Below are 20441 nucleotides of genomic sequence, written 5' to 3'. Positions count from 1 at the left end.
GGCCCGTCCCGTCCCGTGAAAACCCGCACCCGTCCCGGATGGTAACTAAACAAGACGGGCGCGGGTTGTAAAATTAGTGGCTTGTGAAAAAACGGGTTAACCCGGCCCGTACCGTGAAACCCGCGGTCTGGCCCGTAACCCGTAATTTCATGCCCTGCTGAAACTGAAACACGTAGCTTGTTACGTGTCATCCAAATTTCCATCGTATAAAACGGAAAAACCCTAAGCTTCAGAGCTGCTGCGGAGAGATTTCTCAAGTTGAGCTTCAGAGGAAGAAGAAGAAGCGGCTGCAAATCACAACATGGTAAGTCCCTCTTTCAATCAAATGAACCCTAAATCATGTTTCAATCTTCATGATAGATGTTGATTTATACAAGTTTATGATTTTGAATTTCTGGTGATTTTGTTTTGATTTCTGTAGACGTTTAAGCGAAGGAATGGTGGTCGTAACAAACATGGCCGTGGTCATGTTAACTTCATCCGTTGTTCAAACTGTGGAAAGTGTTGCCCTAAGGTAACTAATTGATTTCATTTTCACAGATTTGATTTGATTTTTTCTTGGGATCTGATATGAATGGATGTAGATTTTCTGATTCAGTAGTTGTTTTTTGTGGTGGTGGTGGTGATTTGGAATAGGATAAGGCAATCAAGAGATTTTTGGTGAGGAACAGGAACATCGTTGAACAAGCTGCTGTTAGAGATGTTCAGGAAGCTTGTGTCTATGATGGTATGTGTTTTTTAGAAATGATTTTTTTTGTTTTTTGGATTTATTTTGGGTGTTTACTGTGATTTATAGATTGATTTTGATTTTGGGTGGGTGATTGATTCTTTATGTGTAGGATACACTTTGCCGATTGACTCTGGTGAATTTTTTTAATGTGTAATGCCGATTTTGGTTTTTGGAATGCGGCATTGGGTTTGTTCTGAAGTAATTGGTAAATGTCAAAGAGGTGCATCTGAGAATCCTTGTATCTATTCGTTCATGATGTACATTAAACTTAAACTGCTTCCATTGATCATGCATATTATTAGGATCTCTATGCTTTGTGTATTAGTGATTTAACAAGTTAGTAGCCACAGTTGTGGACTATTGTGAATTTTTTTTATGTGAAGTGTCCAATTTGGTTTTTAGCATTATGCAATGTGACAATGGATTTGTTGTGATGGAAATTTAATTCCAACTTTTATAATTGGTTTAGTGTAAGTATTAACTGCCGAAGAGGTATATTACAGGCATTCTTGTAACCATTCCTCTGTTTTGTTCTTTTACGCTGCTTCTGTTTATCATACACATCATAGTGCTCTATAGTTAGGTTCATTTATGGTAGTGTGTACCTTCCCTTCACCCTGTTCTTTTCAATGACTTGCAACTTAAACAACTGTTAATTATCATGAAATTGTATGTGGTTGTAGTTTTCAATGACTTGCAACTTACCAGTATCTCCAAATATTGCATAGAAAAGAGATTGGAGATGTTTTTTTGATAGTTAACATTTTTTTTGATTAACCATACAATATATATTTTGTGCAGGAAGTGGTTATTAATATTGTCGCACTTGGTGATACAAATTAGAAACAATGGTATCTACAGTCTCGGTCTCGGAAGTTTATTTTCATTATTTATCAATTATCATCATGAACTGATGAAGTACTGTGTAACTGTAACTAAAGTACTAAAGTAAACTACTAATGACTAGTATGATAGTATCTGTGTCTGTGTTTCTTTAAATGCAAAATTAGTTTAGTTTTGCAATTTTGAGTTTTTGAATTGATATACCAAATGAATTGGATGAATGTTAGATACTTAGGTTGTAGCTTGTAGGAAAGGAACTTTAGATGGCCTGAATGTGGAAGAAAATAGCCCAGAAATCGATTTCTGGGGAGTTGACTCAACAAAAACCAGGTAACCCGTGAGCACCCGTGAACCCGCGAGCTTTACCCGGGACGGGCACGGGTTGGATAAATGACCACCCGTGAAGAATTTCAACCCGCAAGCTTAGGCTTGTATTAACCCGTAACCCGCGGGTTGGTCACAAGCCAGCCCCGTCCCGCCCGTTTGCCAGCTCTAATGTTATGTATTAATATGTAGTAACATATTAATATGTACTGATACTACGTACTACATATGTTACTACATATCAATACACATTAACATATGTATTGATACTGTTAAGTATTGATAATACTAAGTATCAATACTAATATGATACTACATATGTTATGTATTGATACTAATTAGATATGGAAGGGTGTTTTAGGTATTTAGAAAACACACTTTATAATCTCCACAAAGTTTTCGGACCAGCTAGTATATAATAATCTGGTCCAAAAACATGTTTTTGGACTAGCGAGTAAATTAGTTTCACTGGTGGGCTAGTCATTAACCGGGTCATGAAAAACTGGATTAACTAGTAATTCCTAGAAATTTTATTGGACTTTTAAGAACCCACCCGTATCCAATCGCGCATGAACCCTGTATCCAATCGTGCATGAACGGGTTGGGTGCCCACCCGTCAAAATACCGATGGATTGGGTCGACAGGTTAGATCAGCACGGTGCGGTTACGATGTGGTCGGGCCACATAGTTGAAGTATTGTCCCCTCTTTTTACGATGACACGTAATTTTTTTTTCACCAAAACAGTTTTATTATCTATCTTTTTGTCTTAACCGCCTACTTTTTCTCAAAAAGGGAAAGCAGTTATGGAGATTTAGAGGGGCAGGTTTTTAATATGAGTATGTGTCAAACACATACAAAATATATATGACCCGACCACATCTTAATCCGAGCGAGATCAACAATGCTCAGCTCTCTTATCAAGATGAAACGGAAGTTACTGCACTTTTAAGAGCAATTCTAGATTTCTTTTCTTGCTAGTCCTTCATATGATCATAATTTTTTTTTGGCCTATTTTGCGTTTCCTCCCCTCCCAAGATCGCTAATTAGTGTTTCCTCCCCAAAAAGATTGAAATTAGTGAATCCTCCCCTCGTTAGTTTTTCCATCCATTACTCAGTTAGCTGAGTCAGCGAGAACATACACGTGGCAGAATGATACACGTGTCGGTTAAAGTTACCAAAATGTCCTCATATATTTTCGTGAATTAAACCAAAGGCACCATCGTCAACAACTTAGGTCGCATGTGAGAGAACTGTTCTTCCCGTTTTCTCAGTTCACCCCCATTTCTCTGTGTTGCTGTAAGAATCTAAGATCTTGTTGGTGAAGATTCGGAGGATGGAATCAGTGAAGAAGGCTAAGAGATACAAAATCGGTGAAGAAGATGGGTTTGAAGCTGGTGATGTAGTCAAGAATCATTGAAGAACATGATTGAACATCAAAATAAAAAACAGAAACTGAATTAAAGAAATCAGAATATGGTGGAAGAAGAGAAAACCATCAACTTTGAACTAAGAGAAGATCATATTAATCGACCATTGTCTGTATGTCATGATGGTTGGTTAATTTTTGAGACTGCTCACGTTTCTAAAAGCAAGCTTATGATTTCCTCATTGAAATTGCTGAGTCAGTTTGCAGGCTTGATTCAAAACACATATACAAATCAATGCTATGGTGAAAGAAAAAAGATGGGTTTATCCAGAATTTGATGTTACTGCAGTGTATGGGATTGAAGATTTATGAAAAGGAATTAAGGGTTTGCGAGAAGATTTCTGAAATTGAGAGAATTTTTTGTTAAATGGAATCGGTACCTGCATCTCTTCTACATCCTTAGCATGGGTTTTTATCGATGGAGGTGGTGGTGCTTGATTTGAAGATGTTGCTGGTAGATTTTTTGTGTTTCAAGATGTGCTGATAGGTTTTGGGTTTTTCAATTTTGGAATTAGGGTTCTTTAAAGAATGGGATTTGAATTGTTGTAAAAATTGAATCTAGGGTTGTCCTCGATTTGCAGAGATATTGAGCAGTGATTAAAGAAGATGGAGATGTCGTTAATGTAAGAGATGGCGAGTTGCTGCTGTAGATACAGAGATGTTGGTGTTTGAGATAAATTCGATCTTGGTGGCAATTTGATAGAGAAATTGATGAGATTCAGAAGGGGTTGAGGGTTTCTGCTACAGAAATTGGTGGTGGTTGTGTACGGTATTTTTCCTAAATCTATCTCAATCGTATGAATTTTGGGGTTTCTTGTTGATATTTTTGTCTCCTCACAGCACCAGGCGTACTAAAGACTTATGATAAAATTGAATCACCGAAGAAGACGAGGGTATTTTGGGAACGTCATGAAACACGTGTATCATTCTGCCACGCTGCATAACAACTGACTCAGCTAACTAAGCAATGGATGGAAAAACTAACGAGGGGAGGATTCACTAATTTCAATCTTTTTGGGGAGGAAACGCTAATTAGCGATCTTGAGAGGGGAGGAAATGCAAAATAGACCTTTTTTTTTATTATTATTATTACTTTTGCAAGTCCTAACTTCGTAATTCCTAAAAATAGAAAAAAAACGCATAATACAGAGAAAGAAAGAGATAGTAGAAACAAATTTCGGGTAGATTGTACTTGATATTTGTTTGGAAAATGCATAACATCCTTCAGTCAGATTTTCGATCAGCGCTGCAAATTGCAGCCACTGCAACCCTGTGTTATCTAAATCCTTCCAATTCCTTAGGGATTTCATATAAAGAATCTCGAAGATTTACCTCACCTCTTCTTTATTATCATCAGAATCGCTCCTCTAAGCCGTTAAGTTTGAGAATTAGGTCTCTTTCTTCATCTTCAGATTCTTCTTCCCCTTCTTCTGTTTCCTGTGATGTAGGAGGAGAAACCCAGCAGAGGAAGAATACAAGTAAACCTTCAATCTGCACAGCTGATGAACTTCATTATGTATCTGTTCCAAATACTGAATGGAGACTCGCTCTTTGGCGTTACCTTCCTTCTCCCCAGGTAAACCTAACAATTTTTGTGATCTTTCTTTGTTTTTGCTTCCTGTTTTATTTTGTTAAGAGTTAATTTCGATTATTTTCTTATTAGGCGTATGTTAATTCTTAAATTGGTATGTGTTTCTGGTTATAGGCACCTCCCAGGAATCACCCTCTTTTGCTCTTGTCTGGAGTTGGTACCAATGCCATTGGTTTTGACCTATCTCCTCAGGTGTGACGGCTGTTGCTCCCTCTTTCTCTCTTCCTTGTTTTTTTGTATGTTGAAATAGGAAATTTTTGTGGATTTCTGTTGATTTTTTGTTAAAGGCGTGCAAATTTGGAGGATTAAGATGCTTATTTACTCTATGGCTCTAAGCTAGAGCTGAAATCTATAGATATTCCGGGGATAACTTTCCCTACACAATTAGTTGATATGTCTTTTATGTATCATTGTACCAAGTTGGCTTGACTGGGATTATAATCACATGATGTCAGTGCTAATAGCACATAGTTTCATGTGCTACCCTCTCCAATATATTTGACTCAGTTGCAATATTGATGGTGAATACAAAATTTCGCTTTAACCTATCATACATATATATAATAGGTGTTATCCATGATGCATTGTCGTGACTTCGTTCATTAATTTGTTCCATAGGACTTAATTTCAACGATCCAGCACACACACATGCTGTCTTGTGTTATTGATTTAGATAAGGCTGTGCCAGGTTTGCTGAAATTGCAAAATACTCAGTCGAAAACTATGGTTGTGTGCCTTTTGCTATGACAGTTGAAGTGCAATCTTACTAATTTGATGTTGTTATCTTATAGGGTGTGTGCATCTGATGTTATTTTATTTTATTTTATTTTATTTATCTTATTAATTTGATGTTATTTCATTATTTCATTAAGATACCTTGTAGGTAGATATGTCCTGGCCTAGTCTTAGACAACTAATAATGTTATCTTCCAAAAACTAAAACAAGAGGAATTACCCAAAAAAAAGAAAAGAAATCAATTTGCATCTCTTTCCCACTTAGCTATTAGCAAATCTATCCGCTTATCGTTTTGCTGCCAATTCACATAACTGAATTGGTTACAGTCTAAAAAACCAAAAACACCAGCCTTGACATCATCCAGAATACCTTTATCCCTCCACGAGTAGCTTGACCTGTCTCCCTTCATATATTTTGTCACGTCCTAACTCCTTACAGTCACGTTGAATGGCCACCCCTTGCATAGACGTCAAAGAGGCCCGTTCCACCACCTTCCTTGCTGCAATGGCTTCTGCTGCATCACTCCTGTTATATAACTGAATCAGTTCGGAAAAGCAACTAGGCCCTTCTACTCCTCATACTGTTTGTGTTTGCTACATCCCTTATTTGGAAAGAAAACCACGAACCTTAGTTTTTAAACATAATCATGAAAGGAACTAAGAAAGAAAGTAAAAGAAGGGATGGAGCAAGCACAAACAGTATGAGGAGTAGTTGCTTTTGCCAGAACTCTGCAAGCTTGTATAAATTGGTTGCAATGTACCCTTTTCCGTGGTCTTTGCTCCGTGGAACGTTTTCTCTTAGCGTTTCACTGATTTACTAATGACTTTAAATCTTTTTAAACTGGTTTATTTGTATATAAAATGTCTTTTGCCGAGGCCATTTCTCCAGTTTCAGTTGCTTGCTTTTGTTACTTAACATTTTTATTGCTTTAATGCAGTCTTCATTTGCACGCCACATGTCCAACCAGGGATATGATACATGGATTCTTGAAGTTCGAGGTGCTGGGTTGAGTGCACAAGGAGCAGAAGCCAGTGCAATGGAACAGTCTGTACAAGATGGAATTGCGTCTGAGCTCATAAAATCAACTAATGGGGTTCCAGATGGTGATTTGCCTACAGAACTGCAGCCAGCTGTCAAGGACCTAGGTGCTTTGGCCGAGGCAGCAATCTCTACTGTACAAAACAAGAAGGAGTTGGAAACAGTCTGGGATGAATCACTACTCGTGTCAAAATTGACTGACACTTTTATGCGTTTGTCTGAAAGACTTTCTGGCTTTCTTAATGATGGTCAATCAAGGATCATCTCTGCTAAACTGTTTGACCAAATATCGAAACTCTTGGAAGATTCTCAGTTGTCTGAACGCTTTAACGAGATCAGGGGAAAACTTTCAGGTTTGTTAGAAGCAAGACAAAATTCTGCTATTGTCACCCAAGTTAGGGAATTGAGTCAGAGGCTTGTAAATACTATTGAGGAAGGTCAATGTTCTGTTTCTCCACAACTATTTGACTTACAAGAGCGTCTTTCCAGAACTGTTGAGGATTTTCAGAAACAGCTTGACTTGATTGTGAAGTATGATTGGGACTTTGAAAACTACCTGGAAGAAGACGTACCTGCAGCGGTGAGGTGATATTTTATTGTGCTACGAATGTTTATAATTATGTATCTTCTCTCTGAAAACTGTTTCTTTAGTCTTTGCTACTTTTTCGTTTTTCTCTCTTTCCTGGCTAACAGATATAAAATGCCTCCAAAGTAACATGTCCCCTGAACTTTAATGATTTATTGATAGTCTTTATCTTTTAAAAAAATAGATGGAGTATGTAATGGCTCAAACCAAACCCAAGGATGGTAAGTTGCTTGCTATTGGTCATTCTATGGGAGGGATCTTGCTGTATGCTATGCTCGCAAAATATGGTAATGTCATCCCTAATCCTGTTCTCTTCTACAACTTTTTTTGTTTTGAATATAGTGACTTGCGGAGACTGCAAATCAACTTTGTCACGTGGTTTACTGTTTTTATCTCTTCCACTGTTGTTTAGTTATCGTCTACCGTTACTATTTGGAAGTTTAATTATGGCAAAATTGTTGGCTATATCTTGTGGTTTAGCAACAAATTATGATCAGTTTAAGTTAAATTATTGATTAGCTTAAGTTAAATCAGATTAGTGATAGTCCCGATTATGGTGTTATTGTAGTTTTTAATCATGTGTTTAAGCTAAAATTTTGGTTAATGGTACTTCAAGTGAAAAGTAGCTGCATCACTCTATGAGATGGTAGGCATCGATGTCAAATACTAGGTGTCTTTCCAACTCTTGGTGGCAAGGTTGGAGGACACAGCATGACAGAGGACTCTCTTCTAGCCTCTTGCATATATAGCATTCTTGTCTTTTTTCCATTACTCAAGCAAGAAGAAATAGTAGTTGCGGTCCAAGTCGGAAAACACAGTACCAATCTGATTCCCCTCTAATTTTCCTTTTTAATACTGTATAGCTTCGTGCTAAATGTTTTATACCATGTAAGCTGTTTCCTGTTCATTTTTGTGGTTAATTGGAAATGTAGCTACTAGCTATAGAGTTCTGAGGATTGTGATGGACTTTATGGTGTTGTTGATCTTGTAGAATTTGTTAAGTCAAGGGGCATAAATCTTATTCAGCATAGAGTAAAGTTATTTTCATACGTAAAAACTTAGTTATGATAATTTAGGAGCTTAAATTTCGACTAGGAATTACTTAAATATATTTTTTTTTGAGTATTTTTTGTTTCATACTGCTAGGTTCCGAAGGAAGAAACTCCAATTTGGCAGCAATTGTTACATTGGCATCATCGCTTGACTACTCAGCTTCCAGATCTTCGCTCAAACTTCTGTTGCCCCTTGTATGTATCCACATGTTGTTGAATACATGCTACTGCCCCGGATAAGAATTGTTCTAGTATTTCAGAATTCGTTTTTATTTAACAATGTGTCTCATGCAGGCGGATCCTGCTCAAGCTCTGAATGTCCCAGTTATTCCGTTAGGGGCGTTGCTTGCGGCTGCTTACCCTCTTTCTTCTCGCCCTCCTTATGTTTTGTCTTGGCTTAATCATCAGATCTCAGCTGAGGACATGATGCATCCAGAGTTGCTCAAAAAACTTGTCTTGAACAATTTTTGTAAGTTAAAGTTGAAATAGTGGCTCATATTAGGATTACACTTACTAAACTACGAGAGCACAAGTCAAGATCAATTATAGGTTAACATGGGTTGAAACTTATTTAGCATTCTTGTTGATGATCCATCCACATACAACGGTTGTCAAAGTTAGAAATCAACATGACAAGCAAGTCAATTCACAAAGGATTAGGGAATTACCATTGACTGATCAGACTGACTGCTTTTGAGGATTTTGTGAATATCGGTGCGAGTTCCAGATACCTTATTAATTGTTTAATATTAGGAGATGTAAACAGTAGAGAGAAGGGTTATTGAGAATAGAACTTCAGGTTCAAGTAAAACCTGATTGTTGTTTGCTGAAATAGTTTATGCCGAAGAAACAAACTAGGTCATTTCAAGTATGGTAAACTTCTAGCACTTGTTTGTGATCACTCTAGGATGGCTAGAGTGCATCTGCTAATTGTTCTGGATAATGAGCTTTTTACTTTCTGTGCACTAATTTTACTTATTAGCCCGTGGCTGGTCAGTGCTCCTGTTTGTCATTCGCAAGTCATAATTTTGGCATGCTCATAACTAGTTGGGGCAGAGCCCAAACGCAGTCAGTATTGCATCAGTTATCTCATCTACCCTCCCAGCAGCACTCTCTCTGACTGGAAGTGGAATCTTGATTTTCTTTAGGCTAAGTTTTTGCTGGTGCCTGTTCAAATATTTGTGGTTACCTCATCTGTTGTCTATTTGCTTGCTTAACATGTTGCATAACAGTAGTAGTTTGTTTGATTTTAACAGGTACCATACCAGCTAAGCTTCTTTTGCAGCTAACGACAGCTTTCCGGGAGGGTGGGTTACGTGACAGGAGTGGCACTTTCTTTTACAAGGATCATCTTCAAAATGTCAATGTTCCTGTTTTAGCACTCGCTGGGGACTTTGATATGATCTGCCCGCCTGATGCCGTTTATGGTAAAATATTTGTAATTTCGTATTGAGTAAAATCTTGTTTTCCAAAACAATCTCTCCTTTATCATGTTCCATTTTTTCTCTCTTCTGCTGATGAGGTGAATTTAACAGAAACGGTCAAAATAATTCCTCAACATTTGGCAACATATAAAGTCTTTGGAGAAGATGGGGGGCCGCATTATGCTCATTATGACTTGATTGGAGGACGTTTGGTTCTCTCTCTCTCTCTCTCTCTCTCTCTCTCACACACACACACACACACACACACACTCGGTATCTTCGGTTTCCTAGTTTCTGATTGCCAATTATATATGTTTCCTTGTGCAGGCAGTGGATCAAGTATATCCATGTATAGTTGAGTTCCTAGGTGTCCATGATGCTGTGCAACAATAAACCTCGATAGAGATTTCAGTTTGTACGTGGACAAGCTCCTAGATGCTATATTGGTACAGACACACGGAGAGAGACAGATCCATGCATGTTTGGAGGAGGTTGTTTGTTGGTGTACATAAACGGCAGTGTCGCATCTAATTTTCCTTTTCATTACATTACACATTTTGATCAAGCGCACAGGTGTTATTTGTTACTGGGTTTGCGCTTGTGCTAATTTGCCTGGCTTTGTCTATGAACTATTGGAGGCCATGTCAACAAATATATTTCGTAAAAAAGTATCCATAAAAGTAAGAACGACTCAAAAATAGTATCTGTGAATTTTTTTTTATTTTTTTTGAGAATTGGTCGACTTATATTAAAAAACCAGCTAGATGATTAGAAGCTCATTAGAGTTTGACCTGGACAGGGATGGTCTCCAATAAGCTCCCAAATCACAACTTCAAATGAAAATATAAAAAGTAGACGTAAAGATCTCGAAAAAAAAAATGGACTTACAAATGTTGCCTCATTAAAACCTTAACAAGAAAAACCCATTGTAGTAAAATCCTGACCAAGGAAAGAGTACAACTATCCAAAAAAAACCTTAACAAGAAAAACCCAGAGTAGTAAAATCCTGACCAAGGAAAGAGTACAACTATCCAAAAAATATGACAAAATTAAAACTACTTAAAAAGAAAAAATTACATTTATAATCCATCAGACTCACAGGAATTCGTCGTTCTCCATCAGTGCCCAATGAGTTGTCTTCTATGGTTGGTAATATGTATGTCGCCACAAGTAAATTTTGGAAGTTGAGAGTCCTCACTCGTGATAGAACTATCAATATATGGTCCTGAGCCTTTTTATTAATATCAAGACTAATAGAAATGTCACGATGGCTTGTACATGATAAGAAATTCGTCCTCTTGGAGATTGAGAATGACGGTATAGCCTTTTCTGCAATCAAGAACTTATAAGATGAGAAATGTATCTCTAACGAAATACAAGTAGATGAGTCGCGATTTGTAAAACCGAACCAAAACAATACATAACCAACGATGATTTCAATATCATGTTGTTTCACAGGAGCATTCAAAAATCCTAGAAAAGAAGAACTAGCCATGTATAATAATAAGTTAAATACTAATACTTTACAGATGTTAAAAGACTAAGAAAGCAGTAATACTTTTTTTTTAATCAGACAATAGCTGGGATTGAACCTCTAACCTATCACTTGGGAGTTCAACCCCTGGCCAACTGGGCTAATCCCAGTTGATTTCGCGCTATATGTTTTAGCTCACTTAACAAACCAACAAATTTGTTGGTTTGAACATCCATTTTTCATGTTTGTTGAGTCCATAGTGAGAGCAAAATCAACAAACTTCAAGTTTGTTGAGTCCATATGAACTGCCCTAATGAACTTGTATAATATACATCACAATAGGGGTGTAAATTCGGGCAGGCCGGGCCGCCCGGCCCAAAAACTAAGACAGGCCGGGCAGGCCAGACTTAATATTTATGAGCCCGTAAACAATTTCAGGCCGGGCAGGCCGGGAAAAAGTAGATAATTTGCTACCCAAAGACCGCCCAAAGCCCGCTTTTTATACGGGCAGGCCAGATCGGGTCGGACATGCCACTATTTTTTTTTTCAGTTTAAATTTTCAAATGAACGATATTAAATTTATTTACTTTTAATACGATATCCTTTCCTTTCTAACATTGCATACCGTAAGTGATAGTATTATTTTATATTTAAATTACAATGACAAATTTTAAATTTTAGCCTATAATAATTAATTAATTAGAGTACAGTAAACTTTCTATAATAAGAAAATATATTACCATTAATGTTTTGAAAAGGTTAATTATAAGTAAAAACAACTATATACTTTATTTTTCTTGACACAAAATTGACAATTATAAAATTGTAACGTCTAAGTCTTTTTAAGAGGATATTAAATGATTAATGGCACATAGAAGGCTTTCAGGCCGGGTATCAGGCCGGGCATCATAATTAATTGCAAAGCCCGGGACCGCCCAATAAATAATCCAGGCCAGGCCGGGTGGCCCATGACGGGCCATAACAGGCTTTGGGCTACTTCGGGTACAGGCGGGCTCAGACGGGTACAGGCAGGCTGAGTATTTTCGGGTATTACTTACACCCCTCCATCACAAAGTTAAAACAGCAAACAAACACTTAATACTAATAAAGATTCAAGGAAAAAAAAGGAAATTGGCCCCTGTTTAGCCCAGACACAATTTTTTCAGACACTCCTTCGTCTCTCTTAGCACTTCTGAAAGACAAAAATCCAGAAGTCTTCGGATTCGATCCATGTGGAGCAGGATAATGAGGAGCTCTGCGGATGGGAGATAAAACCTAGTCAACTCAGTTTCGAATTCTTCTCCCATGAAATCGAAATCTCTCTGTGTTCTCAATTTTTCCAAATCTCCTTGGTGTTTTTAAGTTTCTGATAATTTTTTTCCTTTCTTCTTTTGATTAATCTCTGGCATCTTTGCTAATTTCAATTCTTTCCCGGGTTTCTTATAGTTCTTCCAGTAAACCTGTTTTTTAGGTTTAAATTCTTTTCCGTTTTTAGTTCTTGCTCGAATTCAAATTGGATGATTTTTTGAACATTTTTTTTGGGTGTTTTCCTTTTTCATACCCTTAGATCCTTTATTTAATAGGGGGTTAGTCCACGAGTGAGTTTGGGGGAGTTTAATGTATTTTGAATCTTGGGGATTTTGAGGGAGTGTAAGAGAGTGTGGGGAGTTTGAGAGAGTTTGGTGTTTTGAGTGTGGGGAGTTTGAGAGACTCTCCAGAAATCTCTACTTTTTTGAGAGATTTGGAGTGAGGAAAAAATACAGTATAAACTCTCTAGAACTCCCTAGAACTCCCCCAAAAACACCAACTCCCTAGCATTCTAATTTTAACGACTAACAGGGAGTTTGAGAGTTTCTTTCAAACTCCCCCACGACTAACAGGGTTTTCTAGGGAGTTTGGGAGACTCTTCTAAATTCTCCCACGACTAACAGAGATTTCGAGAGACTCCTTTGAACTCCCCCACGACTAACAGGAAAAAATCAAACTACACCCAACTCCCCCAACTCTCTTGAGGACTAACACCCTATTAGTTTTTCAATTTTTTCCAGATCTTTTTTCCCCTAGGTTAAATTTCTCAATTTTGACCTAATTGCTTTACTAGTCAATTCCTGAGCCTATTTTTCTCACATAATGGACAAAATACATTACAAGTTAGTATCCTTTGTTGTCTGCTTTCTTTGTTTTGCAGCGCAGGAACTGTTGGAGCTAGTGCTCAGTGGAGGCCATCTCAGGTCAATTGCTCGGATTCAAGCCGAAGGAGAGAGTTACAGTGCAAAGGAACATTACTTCTTCGTCGAGGGATGTTTCTCTTAGGCACAAGTAAAATATCTCTAATTTTAGAAGAGGACAAGGGTACTAAACCAAATTCTATGAATGATGATCAGAGAATAATCATTGATACCAGTTTTATTACTTCCTTGGGAAACAATTTAAAAAAAAAGGAAATAACATCATCCTCACCTCATCTGTCAGTGAAAATATTTTTCAAGAAAAAGATATCAGCATACCTACTTCAGATGCCAGTGACAAAACCCTTCAAAACTTTGTGAATATCGACCTACATCTAATAGCAGTTGTTCAATGGAGAAGATTAAATTACAAAATCAATTTTTATGCTTAATCTCGCATTACTCATAAGTGGAAGATTTCTTCAGAAGCTACAGTCACAAGATTACATGCAAAAACAAGATCTTCAGAAATAATCATTCTCATTCTCTGCCCTTTTGGTCCTATTTGTTACAAGTGTCAGCAAGATTCAAAGTTAATGTTTACATTTCAGAAACCTGCAGAATTTGGAGTATAAATCTCAGCACAAGCTACCTCATTCTACACACAAAATTATATCAGAACCAAAAACTTCTTCTCACTGTATCTGTTACTCCTTTGAGGAAAATGTCTGATATTCCCACTAGAAATTATATTGCCATCTTACTGATGTTCTAGAAGATCAAGTTCAGCCTCTTTCAAAATCTTTTATATATTATGTTGAGTTTCTAAGAGATGCTCCCATACAATTGAGAAAAGAAAGTATCCAAGAGTAATTGTGAAATTATTTAAGGAGATAAAGAAAGCTGATGATCCAAGAGGTCTTAAGACTGGAGAACTGGTTTATGCGCTTAACATGTCTTGGTCTCCAACTGGGAGAATCATTGTTAGAAAGACTGCTGATCCTAAGGTGTTTACTATCAGGTTCTCAACTGCAGTTGATTTTTCTGCTGCCATTTAATCCATTCCAAACAGAGCTCAAGGTAAACTTCTGTCCATGCGCATGTTCAGTAGTGATACAAAAATTGAGGAAATAGACTTTACTGCTCAGGATTATTTGGTAAAATTTGAGCTAAGAGGTGATTTGGTTGAGAAGGTTTTTTTTGCAAAGCAAGTGGCAAATAAGATTGGCAGAGTTCTCACCTTGATTGGTCCCCTTAATCCCTAGGAGAATACCAAGCACATGTGATTGCAGATATATCAGAGACAAAAGGTCTAGTGCGTGAGGTCAAGATCATAATTATAGATAGCAATGACAGGGAAACTATCAAGCTGAAGATATTTTTCATGGAAATTCCTCATGGAACCTGCATAAAGTGTTGGCATGTGGATGGAGATCATTCTGAGGAGAAATGTAGACCCAGAAATGCAGCTTATAAGAAGATTTGTCCTGAAGTATATGTCTACAATGATGAAGAAAGGCATGCAAATGTCCCTGTTCAAGACACACAAGACAATAGTACTGATGTTGTTGGTCTAGTTACTGCTGCTGCGAATCTTCGAATTTATGAAAGCGAGATCGATAGGGTGGACTACCAATGTAGAGAAACTAAGAGAAGGAGAATTGAAGTTGAAGAGGATGTGTTGTGCTCTGAAATTAGGGAAGCTGGTAACATTGGTGTAATTGGTGATGGGAGAAGAACCAATGCTAGTGGAAATGGGGAAGGAATAATTGATATAGAAGAGAGTAGTAAGGTATCTGAGGATGAAGTAAGGCGAATGATAAAAGGAAAATCACCCATTCAGGAAGAAAGCAGTGCAAATCCAAAAGATCTGAAGCAAAAAAGAAGACAAGAAGATTGGTTCAGATTGTTGAGTCAATATTCAATCATATTGAGAAGGAACAACATAGTAATTAATGAACCAAGAGGGGATAATGCAGATGAAAATGAAAGGAACAGTAAGTCTGGAAATGGTGGTGAATGGGTTGTTGTTAATGAAGAAGGAAATAATTTACCTTTGGAAATAGCAGAAAGTGTGCTTATTGACAGTGGGAAAAAGCAGTATTGCTGGTGCTGATAATTCTAAGGAAGATGAGAATGCATTATCCTGGAGTTTCATGGAAACTGAGAAGAGCAACAAAGTGACAATTGAGATGGCCAACTCTGGTATTAGTGCCGACAGCTCTCTCCCTATGGAACAAGCTATTACTCATGAGGTAATTTTTTTAAAATACTCCTCCTTCTCTCACTTAAATTTTAAGAATATCCTACAATTACAAGCCTGCTTTGTTTTTGCTATGATAATGTCTTTTAAAAAATTTAGTTATGAGTCCAGTATAAATATTTTTAAAAGGTCTAAAATCAAAAATCTGATTACCTGCATGTTCATTTACATATGTTTATTTCTAAAATGCATCTTTGATAGTTATTTACCTTTCTATAAGAGAATGTTTGTACTTTATATGGTCATGGAAGATACAGAACCTGGGTATGACTTCAAGGTGTTATCCTGGAATCTTTAGGGTATTATGTCTAGTTTAAAGCAAGATCACCTACAATTTCTTAATAAATCCCATAACTTGGATATGATTGTCTTTTCTGAAACAAAAGTCAATATGTCGATAGTAGAAAAAGTGTTCAAAAGGTTAAAAGTAAAGGATTGGTTCATAATGCCTTCAATTGCAAGATCAGGTGGCTTTGCCATTGCGTGGAGGAATCAAGGAGTTCTTGCTAAACTTATTTGTTTTAATGATAATGTCTTTCATTTCCAAGTTTTTAAAGAAAATGTGAATGTTTTCATCACTTTCATTTATGGTGCTCTAGATAATAACCTTAGGAATGACCAATGGGATTTCATTAAAAGTATTAGTTCTGTAAATGCTCCTTAGGCTATTATAGGTGATATGAATTTTATTATACATAAAGATGATAATGAGGGAGGAAATAGTCCTTCTACCAGTAGCTTTGCCTATGTTTTCCATTGTATTCAGACTTTAGGTCTTGTTGATCTTAATTTCACAGGCCTTCCTTTTACCTGGACAAATAAAAGAAATGGAAACCAACAGATTCAAGAAAGGATTGATGTAGTCCTAGTAAATCATAAATGGTTAGAGTTGTTTGCGAAATCTAGTAACAAACATCTTACTAGGGTAATTTCGGACCATGCTCTTATTCGGCTAGAGACTATTCCAATTAGGGATAAATGTGGGAAACCCTATAGATATATGAAATGTTGGATGGAGCATAAAGACTATAGGAATGTAATAGAAAAATCGGTTCAGAAAAGTGGGAAAACAACAATAACTGGTTTAATACCTTAAAAAGTTTAGAGTATGAACTTAGAGTCTGGAATAAGAAAGATTTTGGTAGCATCTTTAGAAATATATCTAGCATCCTCGAGAACATTGAAAATGAAAATAAGAAGCCTTATAGTTTAGAAACGAAAATAATAATTGACAAGCTTCAAAACTAACTATCAAATTGGAATGAAATTGAAAAAGCGTATTGGGGCCAACATGTTAAAGAGACTTGGATAAATGACAATGATAATAACACAAAATTCTTTCATCAATATGTTTCTGATAGGAATATATACAATAGGATTCATGCCTTAAGGGATAGTACGGGCCTATGGATTGAAGTCCAATAACAATTAAGTCAACTTCTCACTAATCATTTCAAGAATATTGCTAGTGCTACTAATAATGTTATTGATCCCATCTTTAATGACATTTTGAGACCTATGATAGATGTTAGTGATAATGATACAATTAAGGAAATTCCTAATGAAACGGAAATTAAAGAAGCTTTGTTTTTGATGAATGCTTGGGGGGAGCCTGAACCTGATGGTTTCCCCCTTGGATTTTATCAACATCACCGGGATCTGCTTAAGGATGATATAGTTCTATGGGTTCAAAAAGTTTTTAAGGATAAATGTTTTACTCATAAAGTTAACCATTCTTACATTACTCTTGTCCCTAAAACAAAAATGCCAAAAAAATCCTAGTGACTTCAGGCCTATTAGCCTTAGTAATGCCCTTTATAAGATAGTGAATAAAATAATAGCAAATAGGATTAAACCCCTGTTGGATAATATTATATCCCAGAATCAATCGGCTTTCATTCATAATAGGCAGATAACGGACAACATTGTAGTGGCTCACAAAATACTTCATACTATGAAAACCAGTAAAAGGAAACATGGCCATATGGCCCTAAAAATAGACCTTTCTAAGGCCTTCGATAGACTGGAATGGAATTTTGTTGTGTTTGTTTTACAAAAATTTGGTTTCTGTAATGATTTTTGTGATTTAGTTTACAACTGCAGATCTACTGTTTCGTCATCCGTGCTTGTTAATGGCTCTCGAGGGGAAACTTTTTTCCCTACTAGAGGGATTATACAGGGTGACCCTATGTCACCCTATATTTTTATCATCTGTATGGAAGCCTTTTCTAGAATCCTTTTACATGCTGAAAGCAATGGCAAGATTACTGGCATAAGAGTTAATAAACAGTGCCCATCTGTTTTGCACTTATTCTTCGCTGATGACTCCTTTTTATTTACTTCTTTCACTAAAGTTCAGGCTAGGAATTTATTAGATGTTCTAAAAATCTTTAGTGATTCTTCAGGTCAGGTGGTTAATTACCAAAAGTCAGGCATTTACTTTAGCAAAAAAGTTGAGAACAAACATTGTAAATTGTTAGCTAGAATTCTCAAGGTTGGTAGAATATCGAAAAATGACACTTACCTAGGAACCCCTTTGTTCTTTAACAGGTCTAAAAGTTTTCACTATCAAAATATGCTAGATAGAGTCTACGATAGGGTTCAGGGCTGGAAAGCTAAATTTCTTTCCCAAGCAGGTAGAACCACTCTTATTTGCTCTGTCACTAGTGCTATGCACATGTATCAAATGATGTGTTTTCTTATTCCTAAAAAAACTTTGGAAAAATTGGATGCTCTGCAAAGAGACTTTTGGTGGCAAAAAAGCAAATGTAATAGAGGTCTGTACATTAAAGCCTGGGAATTCATCTGCACTAGTAAGGCCAATGGAGGACTGGTTATAACAAGTCCATATAAATTTAACTTAGCTCTGCTTACTAGACTTTCCTGGCTTTTAATTAAGAATCCAGATAAGTTGTGGTGCATCATTCTTAAAAATAAATACTTTCCTAACTCTGATCCTCTTAGGTATAAGAAGAAATCGGTTAAGTCTTGGATTTGGACCAGTATTTGTAAGGGTTTAGATATCATTAAAATAAACCACTGTTGGATGTTAGGTAATGGTAAAAATATAGAGGTTTGGACATATAAATGGCTTCCTAAAGGCGAAACCCCTAAACCAAAAAACAGAAATTGCTTGCAACTTGTTTCTAAAGTGTCTGATATAATTGATATAGAAGGAAATTGGAAGTTGGAACCTTAATCTTATTCATAGTGTGTTTGATAATGATACCATCAAAAAAATTAGGATACTTGAACCATATAGTAACCCTGCTAAGGAAGATATCATGATGTGGATAGGTACTAAAGATGGCTCAGTATCTGTTAAGTCTGCCTATAAATTTTTGTGTGATAGGAACCATGTTAACTCCCTGGTGGGATGGAAAGGAATTTGGAAGCTCAGTATTTTACCTAGAGTTAAGATTTTCCTATGGAAAACTTTAAGTGATTGTCTCCCTGTCAGGGAGGTCTTAGATAGACATACCCATATATTGATATGCGTTATCCCTTATGCAATAGTTATGTTATTGAAAGTGTTGATCATTTATTCACGAAATGTGTGTTTTCTGAAGCGATTTAGAGAGGTTTGTCTTTCTCTTATAACTTCGATAATGCTTCCAATTCCTCCTACAAAGACTGGTGTCTTGAGTGGCTTAAGGATTGTGCTAACAGAGATTTTTTTTGCTTATGTCCTTTGGTATATCCGGAAGTATAGATGTAAGGTTGTTTTGGATAATGTTAGACCTAACCCAACAGATTTGATTAAGTTTATTAGGAAGGATAATCCTCAATATTTGCGTAAAAAACTGTGTGGTGCAAATAATTCGAATATTTATTCTATTTGTGATGTATCCCAACCAGATTGTGTTCATGAAAGCTTTCAGGGCTCGCAGGAAGTTTCTTTTATCTATTTGATGCGGCTTTTCAAAACAAATCAAAAAAAATTGCTTATGGGGTTGTTTAAGTGAAAAACAAAGGTCTAATTGTTGATTTCACATGAGGGACATGATGGTGTTCTAGTGCAGAAGAGGCAGAATCCAGAGCTTGTCGTGAAGCAACAAGATGGGTTCGAAAAAGGGAAATGCAAGACTAATCTTTCTTAATGATAATCAAAATGTGGTAAACAACATAAAGAAGAACAATTTTGCGGTTAACTGGACTTCAAAATCCATTTTGCTTCGAGCTTTAGAGTTCAAAAAATTTCTGCTAGTTCTTCTTTTGTATATATTCGGATATCCTGTAATAGTCTAGCGGATAATCTAGCTAAATTCCTTAACAAGCTAGCATGTAAATATGCATGTTTATTCTAGATGTTGGGATAAGTATAGAAAGCAAAAGTGGTCAAATGTTCTTTGTAATGGAAACAATGTAATTTGTTTCTCTTAGTTTTATGAAATTTCCTTTTATCTAAAAAAATAAGTCTTCGGATTCCAACCGCAAACCAGAAATTTTTCCCGACCCTCTTTAACTTTCAGAATAAGACCCGCCGATCAAAACCAAGAAAATTCCAAAAAAGTGTTTTCTTTTTTCAAAAAAAATTCTAGAGTAGTAAAGAAATATAAAAACAAATTGTAAGTCTTTAGGTTCTGAAAAATCAGCGGAGCGGAGGTGTAGATCTGAGTTCTTAAGATGCATAGATCCGACAAACTAGGAAAAACAATTGAAATCTACACCATAAAAAGAATGTCAAAGCCTAAAGACAGGAAGAAGGAAGAACTAACCATATCTAAATAGCCAACGAAAAATAGAAATGCTATTTGGCTCCCTATTCTCCACCTTCCTCTTCAC

General features: G+C 36.5%; 1 protein-coding gene and 1 long non-coding RNA gene across 3 annotated transcripts; both read left to right on the top strand.

Moving 5' to 3' along the window:
- Positions 1 to 237: 237 nt before the first annotated feature.
- Positions 238 to 680, top strand: LOC113303454. Its single transcript, XR_003337513.1, has 3 exons — positions 238 to 304; positions 422 to 514; positions 637 to 680. It is a non-coding gene; the product is annotated as an uncharacterized LOC113303454 (long non-coding RNA).
- Positions 681 to 4460: 3780 nt separating this feature from the next.
- Positions 4461 to 10431, top strand: LOC113303128. 2 transcript variants are annotated; one of them, XM_026552126.1, is made up of 9 exons: positions 4461 to 4900; positions 5030 to 5107; positions 6589 to 7269; positions 7460 to 7562; positions 8422 to 8522; positions 8622 to 8796; positions 9584 to 9754; positions 9869 to 9963; positions 10079 to 10431. In XM_026552126.1, the coding sequence occupies exons 1-9, from the start codon at positions 4535 to 4537 to the stop codon at positions 10142 to 10144; spliced, it is 1836 nt and encodes a 611-aa protein (XP_026407911.1). In that variant the 5' UTR covers positions 4461 to 4534; the 3' UTR covers positions 10145 to 10431. The 2 variants fall into 2 exon arrangements, with proteins under 2 accessions (XP_026407911.1, XP_026407910.1); XM_026552125.1 differs by having other exon boundaries at positions 9863 to 9963.
- The last annotated feature ends 10010 nt before the right edge of the window (positions 10432 to 20441 follow it).

This window comes from Papaver somniferum, chromosome 8 (genome assembly GCF_003573695.1).
Source record: "Papaver somniferum cultivar HN1 chromosome 8, ASM357369v1, whole genome shotgun sequence".
NCBI lineage: Eukaryota > Viridiplantae > Streptophyta > Magnoliopsida > Ranunculales > Papaveraceae > Papaver > Papaver somniferum.
Note: the sequence above shows the minus strand (reverse complement) of the source record. Positions and strands in the feature narration are given on the sequence as shown.

What these genes read in the sequence shown, in the direction of transcription:
- LOC113303128 (XM_026552125.1), top strand. Translation starts at nt 4,535, where the DNA reads ATGCATAACATCCTTCAGTCAGATTTTCGATCAGCGCTGCAAATTGCA. An exon ending in GTTACCTTCCTTCTCCCCAG is followed by an intron (nt 4,901 to 5,029) that starts GTAAACCTAACA and finishes TTCTGGTTATAG; the next exon opens with GCACCTCCCAGGAATCACCC. An exon ending in TCAAACTTCTGTTGCCCCTT is followed by an intron (nt 8,523 to 8,621) that starts GTATGTATCCAC and finishes TGTCTCATGCAG; the next exon opens with GCGGATCCTGCTCAAGCTCT.